The sequence below is a fragment of the Oncorhynchus mykiss genome, chromosome 20, assembly GCF_057628025.1.
Source record: "Oncorhynchus mykiss isolate SJ-2025 chromosome 20, ASM5762802v1, whole genome shotgun sequence".
Classification (NCBI taxonomy): domain Eukaryota; kingdom Metazoa; phylum Chordata; class Actinopteri; order Salmoniformes; family Salmonidae; genus Oncorhynchus; species Oncorhynchus mykiss.
In genome coordinates this window covers 37,020,199-37,042,673 of record NC_143041.1, presented here as the reverse complement: position 1 = coordinate 37,042,673, position 22,475 = coordinate 37,020,199, and the positions used below count along the sequence as shown (strand labels likewise).

General features: G+C 43.9%; 2 protein-coding genes, 1 long non-coding RNA gene and 1 pseudogene across 3 annotated transcripts; 3 read left to right on the top strand and 1 right to left on the bottom strand.

Moving 5' to 3' along the window:
• The first annotated feature begins 5,521 nt into the window (after positions 1-5,521).
• LOC110499335 (MARVEL domain-containing protein 1) lies at positions 5,522-6,874 on the top strand. Its single transcript, XM_021576418.3, has one exon. It carries the CDS (start codon positions 5,792-5,794, stop codon positions 6,278-6,280), a length of 489 nt encoding a protein of 162 aa, XP_021432093.1. The 5' UTR covers positions 5,522-5,791; the 3' UTR covers positions 6,281-6,874.
• A 625-nt stretch (positions 6,875-7,499) lies between these two features.
• LOC149974585 (uncharacterized) lies at positions 7,500-11,128 on the top strand. The gene is made up of 2 exons (XR_016489494.1): positions 7,500-8,410; positions 9,890-11,128. It is a non-coding gene; the product is annotated as an uncharacterized LOC149974585 (long non-coding RNA).
• Positions 11,129-11,430: 302 nt separating this feature from the next.
• On the top strand, positions 11,431-12,329 carry LOC118942014 (MARVEL domain-containing protein 1-like; annotated as a pseudogene).
• Positions 12,330-17,856: 5,527 nt separating this feature from the next.
• Positions 17,857-19,713, bottom strand: LOC149974584 (CUB and zona pellucida-like domain-containing protein 1). The gene is made up of 2 exons (XM_090213003.1): positions 19,447-19,713; positions 17,857-19,239 (listed from the first exon to the last, which is right to left on the bottom strand). Exons 1-2 carry the CDS (start codon positions 19,588-19,590, stop codon positions 18,967-18,969), a joined length of 417 nt encoding a protein of 138 aa, XP_090069129.1. The 5' UTR covers positions 19,591-19,713; the 3' UTR covers positions 17,857-18,966.
• Positions 19,714-22,475: the final 2,762 nt, after the last annotated feature.

The window sequence follows — 22,475 nt, the reverse complement described above, 5'->3', positions numbered from 1 at the left end:
ACGCCTCTTCTCTGCAGGAGTCTGAAAATAATTGTCATGGGCTCTCAGATCCTGAAAAAGTCCTACAGCTGCACCATTGAGAGCATCTTGACTGGCTGCATCACTGCTTCATATGGAAACTGCTTGGCATCCAATGGCAAGGCGCTACAGAGGGTAGAGCGGATGGCCCAGGACCTCTATACCAGGCGGTGTCAGAGGAAGGCCCTAAAAATTGTCAAAGACTCCAGCCACCCAAGTCATAGACTGTTCTCTCTGCTACCACACGGCAAGCGGTACCGATGCTCCAAGTCTGGAACCAACAGGACTCTGAACAGCTTCTACCCCAAGCCATAAGACTACTAAATAGTTAGTTAAATACAGAAGTTAACCAACTGGCTACCCAGACTATCTGCATTTACCCTTTTTGTGCTAAAAGAATATTGGACAGAAGAGCGCAGTGACTTTCAACATGGCACCGTCATAGGATACCACCTTTCCAACAAGTAATTTCATCAAATTTCTGCACTGCTAGAGCTGCCCCGTTCAACTGTAAGTGCTTTTATTGTGAAGTGGAAACGTCAAGAAGCAACAACGACTCAGCCGTGAAGTGATAGGCCACACAAACTCACAGAAAGGGACCGCCGAGTGCTGAAGCACATAGCACGTACAATTAGTCTGTCCTCGGTTGCAACATTCACTACCCAGTGAGTGTTGGAGCAGGGAAAAACATTCTCTGAAGTGATGAATCACACTTCCCCATCTGCCAGTCCGACGGACGTATCTGGGTTTGGCAGATGCAAAGAGAACGCTACCTGCCTGAATGCATAATGTCAACTGTAAAGTTTGATGGAGAAGGAATAATGGTCTAGGGCTGTTTTTCATGGTTCGGGCTAGGCTCCCTTAGTTCCAGTGAAAGGAAATCTTACTGTGACAGCATACAATGACATTCTAGACGATTCTGTGCTTCCAACTTTGTGGCAACAGTTTGGGGAAAGCCATTTGCTGTTTCAGCATGACATTGCCCCTGTGCACAAAACAAGTTCCATACAAAAATGGTTTGTCAAGACTGGTGTGGAAGAACTTGACTGGCCTGCATAGAGCCCTGACCTCAACCCCATCGAAAAGCTTTGGGATGAATTGGAATGCCGAAGAGCCAGGCCTAATCGCCCAACATCATTTCCCGACCTCACTAATGCTTGTGGCTGAATGGAAGCAAGTCCCGCAACAATGCTCCACCATCTAGTGGAAAGCCTTCTCAGAAGAGTGGAGGCTGTAGTAGCAGCAAAGGGGGAACCAACTCTATATTAATGCCCATCACTTTGGAATGAGATGTTCGACCAGCAGGTGACCACTTACTTTTGGTCATGTAGTGTATAACCCTCAATGACCTTGTACCCCTTGTAAATAACCACTTTATCGTTACTCATTGTGTATCTATTATTACATGTTTTACTTTATTTATATTTTCTTTCTCTCTGCATTGTTGGTAATCATTTCAATGTTAACCCACACCTGTTGTTTACGAAGCATGTGACAAATACATTTGATTTGATAGGCTACCTTTCTTAAGGCTAGGCTTCCCGCTAGCGGGACAACTTCTGGTGAAGCTGGAGGGCGTGCAGTTCAAATAAATAATCATAAAAATAATGGATATACAACATTTAGGAACATACAACATACATACAAGTCTTATATCGGTTAAAAGCTTACATTTGTGTTAATCTAACTGCACTGTAAGATTTACAATAGCTATTACATCGAAAGCATGCATGTGGGGAGCCGTCCTCAAACAACCACATCTCAATATTTTTCCATCGGTTTCAGAAATGGCGATTTAAAAATACACTTCCTCTGATTTGTCATCCAAAGGGTCCCAGCTACAACCTGTTGTCGTTTTGTTAGATAAAATCCTTCTTTATATCCCAAAAAGTCTGTTTAGTTGGCACCATCGATTTGAGTAATCCACTCGTTCAACATGCCAAGATAGGAATCCAAAAATCTTCCCCTAAACTTTGTTTCAACAAGTCAAAATACGTTTCTATTTAATCCTCAGATACCCTAAAATGTAATTAAACTATCATTTTATAAGGAAGGAAGTATGTTCAATAGGAAAACGATATTAGCAGGTGCGTGTCCTCTTCCTCGTGCGCATGCACGAATTTCAAAGTCTATCCCTGTGGTAAAACATATCATTCTTCCTCGTTTTGGAAGAAACAAGCCTGAAACCTTGAACATAGACTACTGACACCCAGTGGAAGCCATAGGAATTGCATCCTGAGAGCAAGATTTCAGAATGGGCTCTCAAATGGTTGGTTTTTCTTTGGATTTTCTCCTACCATATCTATTGTGTTATAGTCTACTACATCATGTGGTAGCAATGGTACCAATTATATGCATATCCTGGCTTCAGGGCCTGAGCAACAGGCAGTTTACTTTGGGCATGTCAGTCAGGTGGAAATTGACCATATGTCATGTTTATTATATATTATAATATAGTGTGTTGTCAACGATTCAATCCCTGAGCTGACAAGGTACAAATCTGTTGTTCTGCCCCTGAACAAGGCAGTTAACCCATTGTTCCTAGGCTGTCACTGAAAATAAGAATTTGTTCTTAACTGACTTGCCTAGTTAAATAAAGGTTAAAAAATGCACAGATAGGACTCTAGTAATTATGCTGTAATAGTTTGTGTCGGGGCTCGGGTCAGTCTGTTATATCTGGAGTATTTTTCCTGTCTTATCCGGTGTCCTGTGTGAATTTAAGTATGCTCCTTCTAATTCTCTTCGAGAGAGAGAGAGAGAGAGAGAGAGAGAGAAAAACAAAACAACAACTGTTCTGCTGCGGCTACGGAACCCTGACCTGTTCACCAGACGTGCTACCTTGTCCCGGACCTGCTGTTTTCGACTCTCTCTGAATGATTGGCTATGATAAGCCAACTGACATTTACTCCTGAGTTGCTGACCTGTTGCACACTCTACAACTACTGTGATTATTATTGACCCTGCTGGTCATCTATGAACATTTGAACAACTTGGCTATGTTCTGTTATAATCTCCACCCGGCACAGCCAGAAGAGGACTGGCCACCCCTCATAGCCTGGTTTCTCTCTAGGTTTCTTCCTGGGTTCCTGCCTTTCTAGGCCTGGTTCCTCTGTAGGTTTCTTCCTAGGTTCCTGCCTTTCTAGGGAGTTTTTCCTAGTCATCGTGCTTCTACATCTGCATTGCCTGCTGTTTGGGGTTTTAGACCGGGTTTCTGCATAGCACTTTGTGACACCGGCTGATGTGAAAAGGGCTTCATTTGATTGATTAATTGATTGACTGCATATTTCAACCATGTGTGCATCAAAGCATCTGGTCATATGTGCACAGGTTGAATTGGCATGCAGATATGTGACAATCAAAGACAATTATGCAGTTTTGCAAATATGTGCAAGAAAGTCTGAAAAAGTAAACGTGTTTGTTTATTTTTCTTTTGTTAGTCTGCATCAAAACATACATATTTGGACTCCTTTTGTGTAAAGGTACGAGGCCAGAAACTACTGTGTATTTCAGCTGCAAACAAAGGGTTTTGGAAATTAGTCTTCTACCCAGCCAATATAGGTCAAGGATAGTCTCGTGCGTAAAAGCCGAATACACAACTCTGGAATAACAAATACTATAGGAAACATGTTCTTATGCTTTTTCCAATATCATTTTCTCTATGTTATTTTGTTCTGTCCTGCACTGCGGTATATCCGGTCAGTTATGGATAATAAAGGACCTTTGATTTATCAATGGCTCTGTGCACTCGGTGTTGTCAATTGGCCGCACTCTGTAGTTTTGTCATCTCTGGTCTACACCACTGTGCCTATCTACCAATGAGAACGGACATGGAAATTAACCCGACCTTATAGGGCCGGATGGAATGTTTTCTCGAGCAATCAGAGTTTGTGGGCGGAGCATGGTGTGAAGATCCGCCCCTCGGCCACGTAGTTAATCTATTGACGTCAATGCTCCTGGCACGAAGCTGTGTGTGACGGGCTTGACGATTATGTGTGAGACAAAAATCACTCCCCTACAGTGTGTGTGTGCCTTTGCCTGCTTGGGTACGGAATGTCCCTGTAGTGTATGGCATCTCCCTGTGCACACTAACTTCACACTTTCACAGTGGGTTACAAGATTGCAAGAGTTGAATGCACTCATGACATAAAACTGTATAATTGTGCATCATCAAGAAGGGACATGGCATCATGCTGACATTTAGAAACCCACGTGAACTCGTCATCTTTAGGTTGCCATTATGTGTTCTGCCCTGACGTCAACGCACTCAGTAACTGATGGAAGACTATTGATTACTGCACGACCTTTGGCTTCCATGACCTCCAGCCATTGACTTGACCTAATCATATCTACAATGATCAGACTGACATGTTGCATCATATCTTAGAAGGCTATAGTGTAATGTGTATTACCTATGCCCTGTGTGTCTGTGGGTGTGTTGTGTGTATGGCCTAGTTAAATAAAGGTTCAATATTTCTTTTCAATTTTTAATGGCATATAAAATATAGTGCACAATTAGGCTGTGTGTTGTGTGTATGTTCAGTGTAAGTCTGTGTGTATGTTCGTGCGTGCGTTCATGTGTGAGTATGTATAGTATGTCAAATCAAATCTTTGTGTGTGTAGGCCACCAAGGGGCATCAGAGTGCTTCAGAAAGATTAGTAACCTCTTGGAAGTAACCTACTGCTGGAGATTATTTGAGAACCAGGGGAGGAGCCTTTCACAAGCGAAGTGTCTCCTCATAAAACAGGAAAACAGACTCACTAAACATTTCTGACACTCAGCCAACTCTCAAGGTTCCTTCAAGATAAACAGTTATTATTGTCTGCTCTATTCTTATGCATCACATTCCAAGGTTTTGGCTACACTCTGAAAACAGCATGTGTGTGTTTTTGACAACTTGGCATGAAAAGAGTGCATGGTTTAGTCAAACTGTCAACTTTTTTAATATACTTTAATACGGCCAGTTGACGTTGTCAACTGTTTCAGGAGTGTGAACAGATTTAATGGCTTAAAGAACAGAGATTGATGAGGAACAAAGAGATTAACATGAATCAAACAAACTCTCAGCAAAGCTCTCAGTCTCTCTCAATTCAGTCAATTTCAATTCAAGGCGCTTTATTGGCATGGGAAACATATGTTAACATTGCCAAACAATCTCTCTTGCGCGAACACACACACACACAATATGACCGGCAGAGAGTGAGAGAGAACAAACACCATTGTAAATACAACCCATATTTATGTTTATTTATTTTGCCTTTTGTACTTCAACTATTTGCATATTGTTACAACGCTGTACATAGTCGTAATATAATATTTAAAATTATTATATTATTTTGTGAGTGTAATGTTTACTGTTCATTTGATTGTTTTTCACTTTTGGTTATTATCTATTTCACTTGTTTTGGCAATGTAAACATATGTTTCCCATGGCAATAATGTACTTTGAATTGAATTGAGAGGAGGAGCGGTCTTTGAATGTGAATCCATCCCCCTTTCGGTTTCCTACCCCAACCCCCGAGAGAGAGAGAGAGGGGGGAGTGGAAAGGAAACGGAAAAGACGAAACACACACAATCCTCCTAATTTCAAAACCCCGGACTGTGCAGAAGAAAAGACAACTCGCTGAAGAAAATTACACTTCTAACCACCTATTTTATTTGTCAATCTAACCTCCCTTTTACTTTTCCGTTTTTTCTGTCCTTATTATCAGTCGGTGGTAGATTGAACTCCCCTGCTCTACTCAGTAAAAGGTCCCAGTGTTCGCTGGAGCAGAGATGCCCCCCCAGCCGGAGGTGAGCACACATTTCCGGGACTTCCTCAAGAGTTTTCTCGGCATCATCCGAATTCTCCAAATCCTATTCGGAGCTGGACTATGGGTCACAATCGCCGCCAACAAATACGAAGGCTCCATCCACTTCGTCCTGTTTGTGGCAGTCCTCTTCTGGCTCCTCACCCTCGCCGCCTTCTTCATCACTCTCCTGGACAAGAAGGACCTCGTCCCCATTTTAGGAGGGGACCGGTGGTTGCTTAGCAACCTTCTTCACGACATCGCGGCCGCGGTGCTTTATCTACCGGTGATCGGCGTCATGATCTACAAAACGGAGCGCTACGCATACTGCAACCTGGAGCAATACAAACACAACTGCCTGTATAAAGTCTACCTGGCTGCCACTGTGTTCGCATGTCTGGGCGCTGTGGTGTATCTTGTCTCCGCGGTGTATATGGGCTGTAGGAAGTGCCGGGGTGAGCAGACGGTGGTTTGAGAGAGAAGGGAGGACAGAGGGGAACCGAGTGAGGGATAGGGCAGAGGACTGGTGGAGGGAGGCAAGAGCTTTCCCTGGATAGGGGAGAGGACACGGGTGGAGAGGGGGTATTTTATGTCCTCAAACTGTCTTCTTGGCTCAAACTCCTACAGGTTTGTCCATATTCTGTTCCGTAATTTAATGTCAGTATCATTTCAGTAGCTTACCAAAGTATATATTTTATATTTTTATCTGTGTGTTTTTTTGTTGGACCATAATACTTTTTTGGTAGGCCTACTCCAGTGTTTTTGTTTTGACTGACAACAACATTCCAAAGCTCTGAGATGTCCAGTCCAGGCATGGGCGTGTTATCTGTGCCTTTAAAAACATACCTTATGCTTTTCAGCCTACAACAAGCTGTAATAGCAAGGACATGAGATTATATGCCTTTGATATGAAAATAACTACACCATATTTGTTGATAATGTTTTTAAGTGTTCTTTTAGCAAGAATGAATCCTTGTCTATATCAAAAACAAAACCAAGTCTGTTCCTAATTAAAGTGTTCTTTGTGTTAAGACCAAATGTTGATGCATTAAAACCAATGTCAGGGTTATTTTCTTTGGTAATAACACTGTCATTAATGCCGGAGTACCAGCATCTTAAACGTTCTGCTGCTTGAGCTTCTGTTCCTATTATAGAATATTATCTGAAAGCATTATGGAGCTCCTGAACCTACATATAAAGTGTACTGGCACACATAATGAGTACCGGAACCTATTTCAGTCCAAGTCAAGCAGTGCCTACAGTAGTCCTGTTTGTTTCCAATAATAACAATTTCCAGAGTTTTTTCTAATCTGAAAAGTATGCCTCTGCAAACTCTGTCTGGCCCTACCTTTATGTATGTGTGTCTATGTGAGTGTGTGTGTCTGTCTATGTGAGTGTGTGTGTGTCTATGTGAGTGTGTGTGTGTGTGTCTATGTGAGTGTGTGTGTGTGTGTGTATGTGAGTGTGTGTGTGTGTGTGTGTGTGTGTGTCTATGTGAGTGTGTGTGTGTGTGTCTATGTGAGTGTGTGTGTGTGTCTATGTGAGTGAGTGTGTGTGTCTATGTGAGTGAGTGTGTGTGTCTATGTGAGTGTGTGTGTGTGTGTGTATGTGAGTGTGTGTGTGTGTGTGTATGTGAGTGTGTGTGTGTGTGTGTGTGTGTGTGTGTCTATGTGAGTGTGTGTGTGTGTGTCTATGTGAGTGTGTGTGTGTGTCTATGTGAGTGAGTGTGTGTGTCTATGTGAGTGTGTGTGTGTATGTGAGTGAGTGTGTGTGTCTATGTGAGAGTGTGTGTGTCTATGTGAGTGTGTGTCTATGTGGGTGTGTGTATTGAAGTGCAGATGATGGTGTTGGTTTCCCAAACGAGAGCCAGATTGGTGTGGGGAGCAGATTGGGGTGGGGAGCCCTCAGCTACTTCCTGTCTGAGACAAACTGGCTTAACCAATCAGCAGGGGTGGCTGGGATGCCACACAGCCACATAAAAGACAGAAGAGTGTGTGCCTTTACTCTGTAATCACTTCCTCTGTGACTGGAATTGTGTATGTGTGTGGGTATGTATTTATGTGCTTATTGTTATATCTGTGAGTGTGTGTGTGTGAGACAGAGAGAGAGAGATAAAGATCATAGTGATTGGGAAAGTGGCAGTTCTTACAGGAATTAACGGTGGGGGTTTAGGGTGTGTATGTGGAGGGGGAGGGAAGAGAAGGGTTGATGATTAGTGATGTAGAAGTGGTCTGCAGGGAGATGAGATGGTCTATTCCTGGGAAACACACATTTCCTGCTAACTTCCTCCTCAGAGAGAAAAAAGTAACAAAGCACGACAATGAAGCAGAAATAAATCCAGCCACAAGGTGTATGACACAGCCTAAACCTAGTTGACCCATGTTCTGTGCTGAGCCAGAGAGACATGAAGCGAAATTAACATTTTGGAACAGGACCCATGTTCTGTGCTGAGCCAGGGAGACATTAAGCGATATTAACATTTTGGAACAGGACCCATGTTCTGTGCTGAGCCAGAGACATGAAGCAAGGGAGGAAGGAAGCATTGTGAAAATGTTGGTTGCTGAGCCCTGGGTAGACTGGAGGACACAAAACACAAGATGGAATGGTAAGGCTAATGTTGAACAGATGCATTGCAGGGATATAAAGTAAATCTGTGTGTGTGTTTGTGTGTGTGTGTGTGAGAGAGAGAGAGAGAGAGAGTCATAAGTGATGGGTCTGCAACACAGGCCAAGCAAACAGCTCAGATAGAAAGTAGATCCTTCCCTCCTCAATAAGACCTGCTAACTCCACCCCTCCTACGCTCACAACTTCGATCAGTAACAAATACTTTTCATTTGATCCTCTTTCCAAAAGTACAGTTATGTGAATCTGATTTGTTTTTAGGGAAGCTGACAGCTTTGCTTGTGTTGCATAAAGGAGTTGTCGTTTTCTCAAATGTTCTCTCTAGTCAGAACCAGATATTTTGACTCAGCCATGTATGGACTGACTGTAAGAGCAAGACACTGTACCTAAGAGCGTCTGCCAAGGAACTATGTGTAATGTGTGTCGGAGCTGCTGCCTAGTGTTTAAGAACATGGGTGAGAGAGAGAGAAAGAAAGAAAGAGAGCCATTGGACAGATGTGGAATAGAGTGAGATTGTGTTTTACCATCTTAACGAAGAAATAAAGTGAGAAGGGGGAGGTAGGACAGAGACGGAGGGAGAAGAAGAAAGACAGGGACGAGAGAGAGAGAGAGTGTGAGGAAAATATAAAGAGAGAGAGAATGAGCGAGTGAGAGCATTGGGATAGAGAGAAACCCTGGGAGAAGGGCACTTCAACACGTATAAAGCCAGACAGATTAGTTCAGAGTGCCAGCCCAGTGATATTTACTCTGGCTACTCAACCAGAGAGACATTTCCTGTATGGACTCTAACTGGACTAGAGTAGACTGGGCGAGACCAGTTAACACTTCAATGGTCTCTCTCTATCTCTCTCAATTAAAATAAATTCAAAGGGGTTAGGAACATATGTTTACATTCCTAAAGCAAGTAACATAGATAATAAACAAAAGTAAAATAAATAATAAAAATGAACAGTAAACATTACACTCACAAAAGTCCCAAAGGAATAGAGACATTTCAAATGTCATATTATGGCTGAACAGTGCCTTCCATAAGTATTCAGACCCCTTGACTTTTTACACATTTTGTTTGGTTACAGCCATCAATCAGCAATCTACACACAATACCCCATAATGATATTTTTGCAAATTTATTAAGAATAAAAAAAACTGAAATACCTTTTTTACATAAGTATTCAGACCCTTTGCTATGAGACTCGAAATGGAGCTCAGGTACATCCTGTTTCCTTTGATCATCCTTGAGATGTTTCTACGACTTGATTGGAGTCCACCTGTGGTACATTCAATTGATTGGACAATATTTGGAAAGGCACACATCTGTGTATATAAGGTCCCACAGTTGAGTGCATGTCAGAGCAATAACCAATGCATGAGGTTGAAGGAATTGTCCGTAGAGCTACGAGACAGGATTGTGTCAAGGCACAGATCTGTGGAAGGATACCAATTGTTTTTTACATCATTTAAGGTCCCCAAGAACACAGTTGCCTCCATCATTCTTGGAAGAAGTTTGGAACCACCTAAAACTCTTCCTAGAGCTGGCCACCTGGCCAAACTGAGCAATTGGGGGAGAAGGACCTTGGTCAGGGAGGTGACCAAGAACCCGATGGTCACTGACAGAGCTCTACAGTTCCTCTGTGGAGATGGGAGAACCTTCCAGAAGGACAACCATCTCTGCAGCACTCCACCAATCAGGACTTTATGGTAGAGTGACCAGACGGAAGCTGCATCCTTGTCTCCCCCCACGGCCCTGTGGAAAGAAATACGTTTTTTGCCCATTTTAACCCTGCACTTGTTGTTGGTGTCCATGGATTTTATATTGTTGTATGTTTATCCCCAACACCGCTTTCCATCAGTTTATTTAGCAGACCCTCATGCCAAATTGAATCAAAAGCTTTTTTAAATGTAAAAAAAATGTATCCTTTATTTAACTAGGCAAGTCAGTTAAGAAAAAATCTTATTTACAATGACGGCCTACACCGGCCAAACCCTACACCGGCCAAACCCTACCCCGGCCAAACCCTACACCGGCCAAACCCTACACCGGGCAAACCCTACCCGGCCAAACCCTACACCGGCCAAACCCTACACCGGCCAAACCCTACCCCGGGCAAACCCTACCCCGGCCAAACCCTACCCCGGCCAAGCCCTACACCGGGCAAACCCTACACCGGCCAAACCCTACCCCGGCCAAACCCTACACCGGCCAAACCCTACCCCGGCCAAACCCGGACAATGCTGGGCCAAGTGCGCTGCCCTATGGGACTCCCAATCACGGCCAGTTGTGATACAGCCTGGATTCAAACCAGGGTGTCTGTAGTAACGCCTCAAGCACTGAGATGCAGTGCCTTAGCCCGCTGTGCCAATCAGGATCTCAACAAAGCGGCAGGTAGCCTAGTGGTTAGAGTGTTGAGCCAGTAACTGAAAGGTTGCAAGATCGAATCCCTGAGCTGACAAGGTAAAAATCTGTCGTTCTTCCCCTGAACAAGGCAGTTAACCCACTGTTCCTAGGCTGTCATTGTAAATGAGAGTTTGTTCTTAACTGACTTGCCTAGTTAAATCAAAAATCAACAAAGCATGAGAAGAGTTTGCCTTTGTTTGTTTGTATATTAGGGTGTGCAGGGTGAATATGTGGTATGTTGTACAGTAAATATAGCCAATTGGAAATTTGATCGGGTGTAGAAGGGGAATAAACTGATCTGTGGGAGTGTGGCTGGGGTTTGTTTGGGGGGGGGTTGACTGGTTGGGGTGGGGATGTGTCTCTCTCTCCATGTCCCCTTTACCTGTCTTTTTCCTATCTCCCTGTCTGTCTCTCTCAAACCCCTAAAAACTAGTGCAGAGTGAAACAAGTCCTAAAGAATAGGGAGAGACAGTGAAGCACTATCTTACAAAAAATAATACTGTTGCTATGGACTGACATCAACTAGCTGAATGACTGATAGGGATGTGTTGTCAGCCATTTTCTGCCAAGAAATCTAAAACGGACTTCATCATTCCAAATGGCCCACAATGACTCGACTGTGATTCACAGCTATAATTACATCACTGGCAGGCTTTCTGATTCAGAGTGGTTGGGTTAAATGCGGAAGACACATTACGGTTGAATGCAGTCAGTTTTGCAACTGACTAGGTGCCCCCTTTCCCTTTCTGTATCTTCAAGAACATGAACAAAGTGCCACCTGTCTCTCTATTTGGGAATTGCTGTGCCCATATTAACAAATCATACCCAGAGTAGAGTAGGCCCTCATCCTAGATCAGCTGTACCTGGGTCTGTGCAGAAGAAAAAACTCTCTGACAAATTTGACACTTCTAACAACCTATTAAGCAAATCTACCCTCCTTTTTTCTATCTTTTATTTGAGTCAGTGTTAGATTGAAAGCCCCTGCTCTACTCAGTTAAAGGACCCAGTGTTCTCCAGAGCAGAAATCCCCCCTCCCCAACATTTCCCGGGACTTCCTCAAGACTTTTCTCAACTTCATCCAAATCCTATTCGGAGCTGGACATTGGGTTACAATTGCCGCCAACAAATACGAAGGCTCCATCCACTTGGTCTTGTTCGTGGCAGTCCTCTTTCTGGCTCCTCACCCTCGCAGCCTTCTTCATCACTCTCCTGGATATGCAGGACCTCGTCCTCATCTTGGGAGGGCAACCTAATTCATAACATGGCAGCCGCGGTGCTGTATCTACCAGTGATTGGCGACATGATCTAGAAGACCAAGCGGTACGCACAATGCAACCTAGAGCAATGTATAAAGTCTACCTGGCTGCCAACGTGCTCGCATTGTGGTGTATCTTGTCTCGGCAGTATATGTGGGCTGTAGGAAGTGCCGGGGCGAGCAGACGGTGGTTTGAGAGAGGGAGGGGAGGACAGAGGGGGACAGAGGAGTAAGGGATGGGGGACTAGGGGAGGGAGGCAGGAGGTCTCATATGGGAGAGGAGGGGGGGGGTATTTTCTGTACCCCAAAGATAAGGGAGTGTCCTCTTGTCTTCTTGGCTCAAATTCCTATAGGTTTGTCCATATTTTGTTTTGTAATTTAATGTCAGTATTAATTTATTAACTTATCAAAGTATATTTTATATTTGAGTGTGTTTTTTAAAATATGGCAGCAAGCTATCAACCAAAAACCTTTAAAAAAAAAAAAAAAATTTTTGGGGGGGGGGGGGGGGGGTGGGCCTAGTCCAGTGTTTTGGTAGGCCTAGTCCAGTGTTTTGGTAGGCCTAGTCCAGTGTTTTGGTAGGCCTAGTCCAGTGTTTTGGTAGGCCTAGTCCAGTGTTTTTGTTTTGACTGGCAACAACATTCCAATGCTCTGAGCAGTCGTCAGGGCATGGGCGTATTATCTGTGCCTTTACAAACACACCACTTGTGTTTTGCAGCCTACAACAAGCTGTAATGGCAAGGACATGAGATTACATACCTTTGATATGAAAATAACTACACCAAATTTGTTGGCAAGAAAGAATCCATGTCTATATCAAAAACAGAACCAAGTCTGTTCCTAATTATTCCTGAAATGTCCTCCATGTTAAGGCCAAATGTATTAAAACCAATGTCACTGAACACCAGAGACAGGGTTCTCTTCTTTGGTAATAACACCCTCATTAATTAACATTCTACATTTGACATTTTTTGTCCTTTAGTAGACGCGACTTACAGTTAATGCATTCATCTTAAGATAGCTAGGTAGAACAACCACATATCACAGACAAGGGACCTGAGGTGGCAGAACGGAGTGCTCGGGTTGGGGTGTGGAGTTTGATCGTAGCCTGAAGGTAGGGAGGGGCAGTTCCTCTTGCTGATCCGTCAGAAAGCACCATGGTCTTGTAGTGGATGCAAGCTTCGACTGGAAGCCAGTGGTTGTGCAGAGGAGTGGGTGACATGAGAGAACTTGAGAAGGTTCAAAACCAGGCTGGCTGCAGCATTCTGGATAAGTTGCAGGGGTTTGATGGCACAAGAGGAGAACCCAGCCAACAACGAGTTGCGGTAGTTCAGACGGGAGAGGACAAGTGCCTGGATTAGGAATTGTGCCTCTTCCTGTGTGAGGTAGGGTCGTACTCTACTGATGTTGTAGAGCATGAACCTGCAGGAGCGAGTCACTGCTTTGATTTTTGCAGAGAACGACAGGGTGTTGTCTAGGATCACGTGAAGGTTATTTACGCTTTGGGAGGGCGACACTGTGGAGCTGTCAACAACTGGTGGAGAGGTTTTTGAGCAGGCAGGCAGGCCTCCCTGGGAGGAAGAGCAGCTCTGTCTTGTCGAGGTTGAGCTTGAGGTGGTGGGCCGACATCCAAGTTGAGATATCTGCCAGGCACGCAGAGATGCGTGTCGCCACCTGGGTGTCAGAAGGAGGGAAGGAGAAAAGTAGTTGATTGTCATCCTCACAGAAATGATAGGAGAGACAATGTGAGGATATGACTTGGTGTATAGAGGGAAGAGGAGAGAGACTAAAACCAGGGGACACCAGTAGTGAGAGTACGTAGTGCAGACACAGATCCTCTCCACGTCACGTGGTAGGAGCGGCCTGCCAGGTAGGATGCAGTCCAAGAATGTGCAGCGCCTGAGACGCACAGCCCTGAGAGGGTGGAGAGGAGGACCTGATAGAGCCTGAGACACTCAGCCCTGAGAGGGTGGAGACGAGGACATGATAGAGCCTGAGACACCCAGCCCTGAGAGGGTGGAGAGGAGGACCTGATAGAGCCTGAGACACTCAGCCCTGAGAGGGTGGAGAGGAGGACCTGATGGTTCACGTGTCGAAGGCAGTGGATAGATCTAGGAGGATGAGAACAGAGGAGAGAGAGTCAGCTCTGGCAGTGCAGAGGAGAGAGAGTCAGCTCTGGCAGTGCGGAGAGCCTCCGTGACACAGAGGAGAGAGAGTCAGCTCTGGCAGTTGAGGAGAGTCTCCGTGACACAGAGGAGAGAGAATCAGCTCGGGCAGTGAGGAGAGTCTCCGTGACACAGAGGAGAGAGAGTCAGCTCTGGCAGTTGAGGAGAGTCTCCGTGACACAGAGGAGAGAGAGTCAGCTCTGGCAGTGAGGAGAGTCTCCGTGACACAGAGGAGAGAGAGTCAGCTCTGGCAGTGAGGAGAGTCTCCGTGACACAGAGGAGAGAGAGTCAGCTCTGGCAGTGCAGAGGAGAGAGAGACTCAGCTTTGGCAGTGCGGAGAGCCTCCGTGACACAGAGGAGAGAGAGTCAGCTCTGGCAGTGCGGAGAGCCTCCGTGACACAGAGGAGAGAGAGTCAGCTCTGGCAGTGAGGAGAGTCTCCGTGACACAGAGGAGAGAAAGTCAGCTCTGGCAGTGCGGAGAGCCTCCGTGACACAGAGGAGAGAGAGTCAGCTCTGGCAGTGAGGAGAGTCTCCGTGACACAGAGGAGAGAGGGTCAGCTCTGGCAGTGAGGAGAGCCTCCGTGACACAGAGAAGAGGAGTCTCAGTTGAGTGACCCGTCTTGAAGGCTAGGGTCAAGAAAATCATTCTGAGAGAGATAGCGAGAGAGTTGATCCTAGACAGCATGCTCAAGTGTTTTGAAAAGAAAAGAAAGAAGGGATACAGGTCAATCGTTTTTGACACCAGATGAGTCGAGTGTTGGTTTCTTTTGAGGAGGGGAGCAACTTGGGCAATTTTAAAGTCAGAGGGGACGTAGCCAGTAGTCAGGGATGAGTTGATGAGGGAAGTGAGGAATGGGAGAAGGTCTCCAGAGATGGTCTGGAGAAGGGAGGAGGGGAAGGAGTTGAACGGGAAGATTGTCGGGCAGACAGATCTCACTCGTCGCAGGATGTCATCTGGAGAGAGAGGGGAGAAAGAGCTCAAGGTGTAGGGTAGTTCTGTGTGAGTGAGATCAGTGGGCTCAATCGCTGGGATGCCACTGAAGAGTTGTGCCTTTACTCTGTAATCACTGCCTCTGTGACTGGAACTGTGTATGTGTGTGATTATTGTTATATCTGTGTGTGTGTGTGTGTGTGTGTGTGTGTGTGTGTGTGTGTGTGTGAGAAAGAGACGTGGAGAGGACAGCAACACAATTACACTCAACCAAATCATGAGAAAACTACAAGTGAATTACTTACACTTTGGAAAGAATTAACAAAAAAACAGTGCAAACTAGAATGCTATTTGGCCCTAAACAGAGAGTACGCAGTTGCAGAATACCTGACCACTGTGACTGACCCAAAATTAAGGAAAGATTTGACTATGTACAGACTCAGTGAGCATAGCCTTGCTATTGAGAGGGGGGAGAAGGGTTGATGATTAGTGATGTAGAAGTGGTCTGCAGGGAGATGAGATGGTCTATTCCTGGGAAACACACATTTCCTGCTAACTTCCTCCTCAGAGAGAAAAAAGAAACAAAGCACGACAATGAAGCAGAAATAAATCCAGCCACAGAGTTTATGACACAGCCTAAACCTAGTGGACCCATGTTCTGTGCTGAGCCAGAGAGGCATGAAGGAAGAGATGTGAAAATGTTGGAACAGGACCATGTTCTGTGCTGAGCCAGAGAGACATGAAGGAAGAGATGTGAAAATGTTGGAACAGGACCATGTTCTGTGCTGAGCCAGAGAGACATGAAGGAAGAGATGTGAAAATGTTGGAACAGGACCGTGTTCTGTGCTGAGCCAGAGAGACATGAAGGAAGAGATGTGAAAATGTTGGAACAGGACCATGTTCTGTGCTGAGCCAGAGAGACATGAAGGAAGAGATGTGAAAATGTTGGAACAGGACCATGTTCTGTGCTGAGCCAGAGAGACATGAAGGAAGGGATGTGAAAATGTTGGAACAGGACCATGTTCTGTGCTGAGCCAGAGAGACATGAAGGAAGGGAGGGATGTACGAAGCGATATGTATTTTTCTGTCTGGTTCCTCTATCGAGTTTCTCCCTATCTGTCTCTCAAATCCCTGGACACTAGTGCAGAGTAAAACAAGTCCTAAATGACAGGGAGAGACCGTGAAGTCCTGTCTTACAAAAAAACATTGGAATACAACATCATAGATACTATGGACTGACATCAATTAGCTGAATGACTGATAGGAATGTCTTGTCAGCCATTTTCTGCCAAGAAATCTGAAACGGACTTCATCAGTCAAAATGGCCCACAATGACTAAATAATGATTCACAGCTATAATTACATCACTGGCAGGCTTTCTTCAAGAGCATGAACAAAGTGCCATCTACCTCTCTCTTTGGGAATTTCTATGTCTGTACTTACAGAGCGTATTCAGAGTAAGAGTGCTGATCTAGGATCAGACGCTTTATGAATATGTGCGTCCTGCTTTAATTTGTGCTTGAAAGCAGGAATCAGGAGGATAGAATTATGGTCAGATTTGCCAAATGGAGGGCGAGGGAGAGCTTTGTATGCATCTCTGTGTGTGGAGTAAAGTCTATACAGGACTTGGTGTGGTCTATACAGGACTCTCTTTCTCAACTCTTTTGACCGACAAAGTATTCCATTAAAGTATTCCATTAAATGTAAAAACCATTCGAGCCCTCAACTCTCCACCTCGAAGTGAGTTCCACTGAGTTTTTTCATCGTTCGTCTCTAATCTGGGCCTGATTTAGACCTGGGATACGAGGTGGGTGCAATTAATCATCAGCTAGAACAGAAAACCAGCAGAGCTCGTAAGGTCAGAATTGAATACCCCTGCACTAGAGCATCAAACAGGCTGTGATGAGGGTTGACTAATAGTTAGCATGTTCCTAGCCTGAATGCCACTCTGTTTCTGCTAATATTTGGCATATCCCTAGCCTGGATGCCAGTCTGTTTCTGCTAATAGTTAGCATATCCCTAGCCTAGATGCTAGTCTGTTTCTGCTAATAGTTAGCATATCCCTAGCCTAGATGCTAGTCTGTTTCTGCTAATAGTTAGCATATCCCTAGCCTAGATGCTAGTCTGTTTCTGCTAATAGTTAGCATATCCCTAGCCTAGATGCTAGTCTGTTTCTGCTAATAGTTAGCATATCCCTAGCCTGGATGCTAGTGTTTCTGATTCAGCCCACTCCTCTGTCATTGTCATGTTTGAATATAGGGCTATAGAGCTGGCTTAAGCAGAACCAGATTTGCATTACTATTGCCCTCTTTTCCCTCCCCTCTTCTATGTATTAGTGTGGCGGTAATGTCTGACTACATAAAGCAGACAAAGTGAACAATCTGGAGTGCTCAGTTTATGATATTGGGTGCCGTAGCCCAGAAGTAGCCAAAAATCCATGACGTAGACTGGCTTAGTACCCATAATCCTGTAATATCTCTCTCACTCTCATTTTGCACCTTGATGTGTTTGATACCATTCCACTGATTCCGCTCCTGCCGTTACCAAGAGACTGTCCTACCCAATTGAGGTGGCACCAACCTCCTGTGCTGGGGTCACTTCTAAGGGCCTGGATTAGTGATAGAGGCCGGATCCAGTTGTGATTAAATCTTTAGGTAAGGGAAAGGGAAAGAAGCAGACAATGTGTGAAACATACTGTACCAAATGTTTAATTCTCTCATTCTCACATTTCTCATTCAATTTTACCGTAATTCTTATCAATGAGACAATTACAAGAGCAACAGAGTATTTAGTCATTAATACAGGAGGCTGCTGAAGGGAGGACTGCTCATATTAATGTCTGGAATGGCATGAATGGAATGGTGTCAAACACATGGAAATCATGTGTTTGATGTGTTCGATTACCATTCCATTGATTCTGTTCCAGACATTACTATGAGCCCATCCTCCCAAACTAAGGTGCCATCAACCTCCTGTGATACAAAGTGTTCCTCCCAAAAAATGTGTATCCTTCATTTTTCCCAATTCACTAAATATTACAAGAAATGACAGATATAGTTGGTGTTCAAACCACCTCAGATAGCTTTGAAAGGAGCTATATATAATGCTGTAGTGCTCTGGGTCATTGGGATTGTCTGTTGGCGTTGCTATGCATGACTCCACAAACATTTCAGTGTTGGGGACCGAGGACGTGGATGTGATCTCCATGTAGACCATCTCTTTCAGTTCCACCTGGAACCACAGAGAAGATGATGTTGTCCTATGACACTAATCTAAGGTCAGTTTGTTAGTTTTACTCCCTTTCACCAACCCAAAGGGTCAAGATTTGGGTAAGGTAAGCTGATTCTAGATCTGTGACATAACCAATTAGCCTGTACATTGGCTAGATCCTCTTTAGGATAAATTGACATTATTCATTAGTTAACTCAATATAGCTCTATGTATAACGTCGGGAAAGTACATAATTTTGAGTCATTTCGCAGATGTTCTAATCCAGAGTGACTTACAGGAGAAATGATGGTTAGGTGCCTTGGTCAAGGACACATTGAGAGATTTTTTTAACCTAGTCGGCTCAGGATTTGAACCAGTGACCTTTTGGTTTAAAGCCCTATCCACTAGGCTACCTGCCGCCCTACAGCAGCAAAGACGATGCAATTTCTTGTTCTATGAAACTGGGCTGTCTGCATGAATCAAGATCGAGTTAGCCCACTGATGATAAACCTAATCAGTCTGGATCTTAAGGTGTCAGGCTAGGTAACACATTAAGCAAGCATAGTTCAGTGAACTAGTTACACTACATACACACCTCCACTGGGTAACTGGCTGGATCCACCATCCTGTTAAAACTACTACTGTGGTAGAACTCAAACTGGTAGTTGAACTTCCCGAAGCCCTTCTCTCTGAAAATGCACAGAATCTTGTGGGCCAGGAATTCCAGGCTCACGTTGCCCTTCTTGAGGTAGACGCACCAGAATTCGATCTCCATCCCGTCCCTCTTGGTGATCACGGCACTGGAGTCCTCAAAGGAAGTGATCACGTTTCTGAAGATTAGGTTGTCCTCTTCCTCCTAAAAAGCAACATATTTTGCTTTAATTGACGATCACTGTCAGAGTGATAGAAATGGCAAAGATCTGGTTGAAATAATACGTCAAATATGTAATACTGTGCTGATATAGGATTAGATTTCCATTTTTGATCATAATGAATATGATTATAGGAACAGGGAGGACCTGATCCTGGATAGGCACTTATTTTTGTGAATAGAAGTCCAGACCTCCAGCTGGGTGCCGCAGGTGTTGAGGGCCAGGGTCCTGAAGACATGGCTGCTATTGGAGCTCAGGCTGCAGGACGGGTCATTAAGACGCAGGTGGTCCTCATAGAGACCCAAGATGGAGGCCTTCTCCACAGCCACAGTCATGCTGGTCTCATTGCAGACCACATTTGCTTTGAAAACAGTCACTAAAACGAGGACATGAGAGGATGCTATGCTTGTCAGAGAGTAGAGATCTGCTCGGGCAGTTTAACATTACACAGATTCACAAACCAGATTAGCATTGCGTTTGCACCAGTAGGCCTTTTTCTCAGTTGGCCTACCACTTGTAGTAGGGAGTGTTGTTGTTTGTGGTTGGGTAGTAACAGGTTCCGTTGTTTGGGGTTGGGTAGCAACAGGTTCCGTTGTTTGGGGTTGGGTAGCAACAGGTTCCGTTGTTTGGGGTTGGGTAGCAACAGGTTCCGTTGTTTGGGGTTGGGTAGCAACAGGTTCCGTTGTTTGGGATTGGGTAGCAACAGGTTACGTTGTTTGGGGTTGGGTAGCAACAGGTTCCGTTGTTTGGGGTTGGGTAGCAACAGGTTCCGTTGTTTGGGGTTGGGTAGCAACAGGTTCCGTTGTTTGGGATTGGGTAGCAACAGGTTACGTTGTTTGGGGTTGGGTAGTAACAGGTTCCATAATTTGTACCATGGTTGTGGCTTTTGTTACTGTAGGACACAGCCCTGAAAATATTAATTGAAACATGTTGCAACAGATGGTTTAAATTGTCAAAAGAACACTACCAAATTTCCACAAAATAATTATGTTTTATTTATTAAGTAGGTAATGCAAAAACTTTAAATTCTGTTATTCCTTTACTGGCCTGATAACAGAATGATCAGGAACATGGCTTCACACTATGTAAAGTAAGGGAGAAACAATGCATCAAATGCAAAGCTGCGTTTCTGGACTAAAGGCTGAAATTGATATTTGGATTGTTATTATCAAGTATTTCGGGATGTCTTACACATTTTCAAATTCATTTTATGTTCCTCGAAGCTCACTCCCCACACCAGTAGTCGCGCAAGACAATTACGTCATCAAAGATGGCTTCCCACTACCAGAGATGTGCAGTGAGCTTCCGGAAAAGTTGGATATAAACATTTATTTGACCATGGTTCACACATTTTACAATCAGAGTGGACTGGCAAGGTGTTCCTCATAATAGATGTGCCTCCGGTGACTGGATTTGTTTTTCAGAAAAATACCACAGACCTGGGATGTTTAATTTGCTGGGTTCGTCAATTAGCATTCATTGACTAAGAACCAGTGCAATGTAATAAAAGTGCACGTTGTTCGAAGGAGTGAAAACGGCTATGATACAGTATGGTAGCGGTGTTTGTTAGCCAAAATAGCATTCACATTCAAATTACTTTTGAGTATAAATGTGACAATAACCACATTTCATTCCAACCATTTCATACAGGTGAATTACCTGACACATTCAAAAGTCACAACCAATTTGTTTGCTCGAAATGGTGGGATCTTTTCGTGTTGGTAGCCTGTGAGCGATTGGTAGCCTGTGAGCGATTGGTAGCCTGTGAGCGGTTGGTTCAAGTGCATATGCCATGACCAGAGTGGCCACATTTGTTATTTAACGAAACAGTTTTTGTGACCAAACCAACAGTGGAGTTGAAAATGATGGAAAACCATTTAACTTTGTCATTTGGTACGTGGGAATTTAGTGGCAAAAGTTATTTTTATGTGCACTACGTCATCACTTTTACCCGCATTAAGTCTGTTTGGTGGTTAGATGCACATACTGTTTTAGGCAGATTTGAGAATATTTGGAAGACAATCTTTCGCAAATTGGATTACAACCCTTAAATCATGTGAAATACCCCTCTTTTACGCTGCTGCGGCTCCCTGTTCATCTATGCATAGTCACTTTAACTATACATCCATGTGCATATTACCTCGACTAACCGGTGTCCCCGCACATTGACTCTACGGTACCACCTGCATATAGCCTCGCTACTGTTATTTTCACTGTTGTTTCCTTTTTTTAAATCTATTGTTTACCTAATAGTTGTTTTTATTTACATTTTTACTTAAATTGCACTATTGGTTAGAGCCTGTATTCAGCATTTCACTGTAAGGTCTACTACACCTGTTGTATTTGGCGCACGTGACAAATACAATTTGATTTGATACACCCATTCAATATATTTAGACTATTTTAGCTGGGCTTGCTAGTAGAGCATTACACTCTGTGAATAATAGTACACTGTAGACTAGGGTGAAACAGAGGTTGAGTTCCTGCCCGACTACGTTGCAGACGCATGCCAGATCTTACAACGCGTGGATAGGTATTTAACATATGAGCTAACCACATCATATAGCAAAATCTGATGCCCGACTGCACTGTCGTCGAAGTGGCTCGCAACCAGTGGGTGATGCAACGCCTGCAAATCCATGGGCAGGAACGCGACCAGAGGTTCTAAAAATGACTAATGTGAGAAATCATGCAATGTGACTGACAAAAACAATAAAAAAACAACTTTTCTATCAAATCTTACAGTAGTGCATATACACTTACAGCATAACTGTTTTTATTGTGATGGAATTGTCCTTGAAGTAACTGGATTATCAATGGTATTGATTCATCATGTTAATTATGTTCTGGTGCCATTTGGGCAATTTAAAGTATCGATTGGGGACTTATTTGTAGAGGAATGTAACAGTTTCTGGGTGATTTGTGATGATTTATTTGCGCCTCCCATTGACTGTGTTTTTGTGTTTTAATGTGTTCATACATACATATATTCATACATAGCTACAGTACCAGTTAAACGTTTGGACAACCTACACATTTTTCTTTATTTTTACTATTTTCTACAACGTAAAATAATAGTGAAGACATCAAAACTATGAAATAACACACATGGAATCATGTAGTAACCAAAAAAGTGCTAGACAAATCAAAATAGATATTATATTTGAGATTCCTCAAAGTAGACACCCTTTGCCTTGATGACAGCTTTGCATTCTCTCAA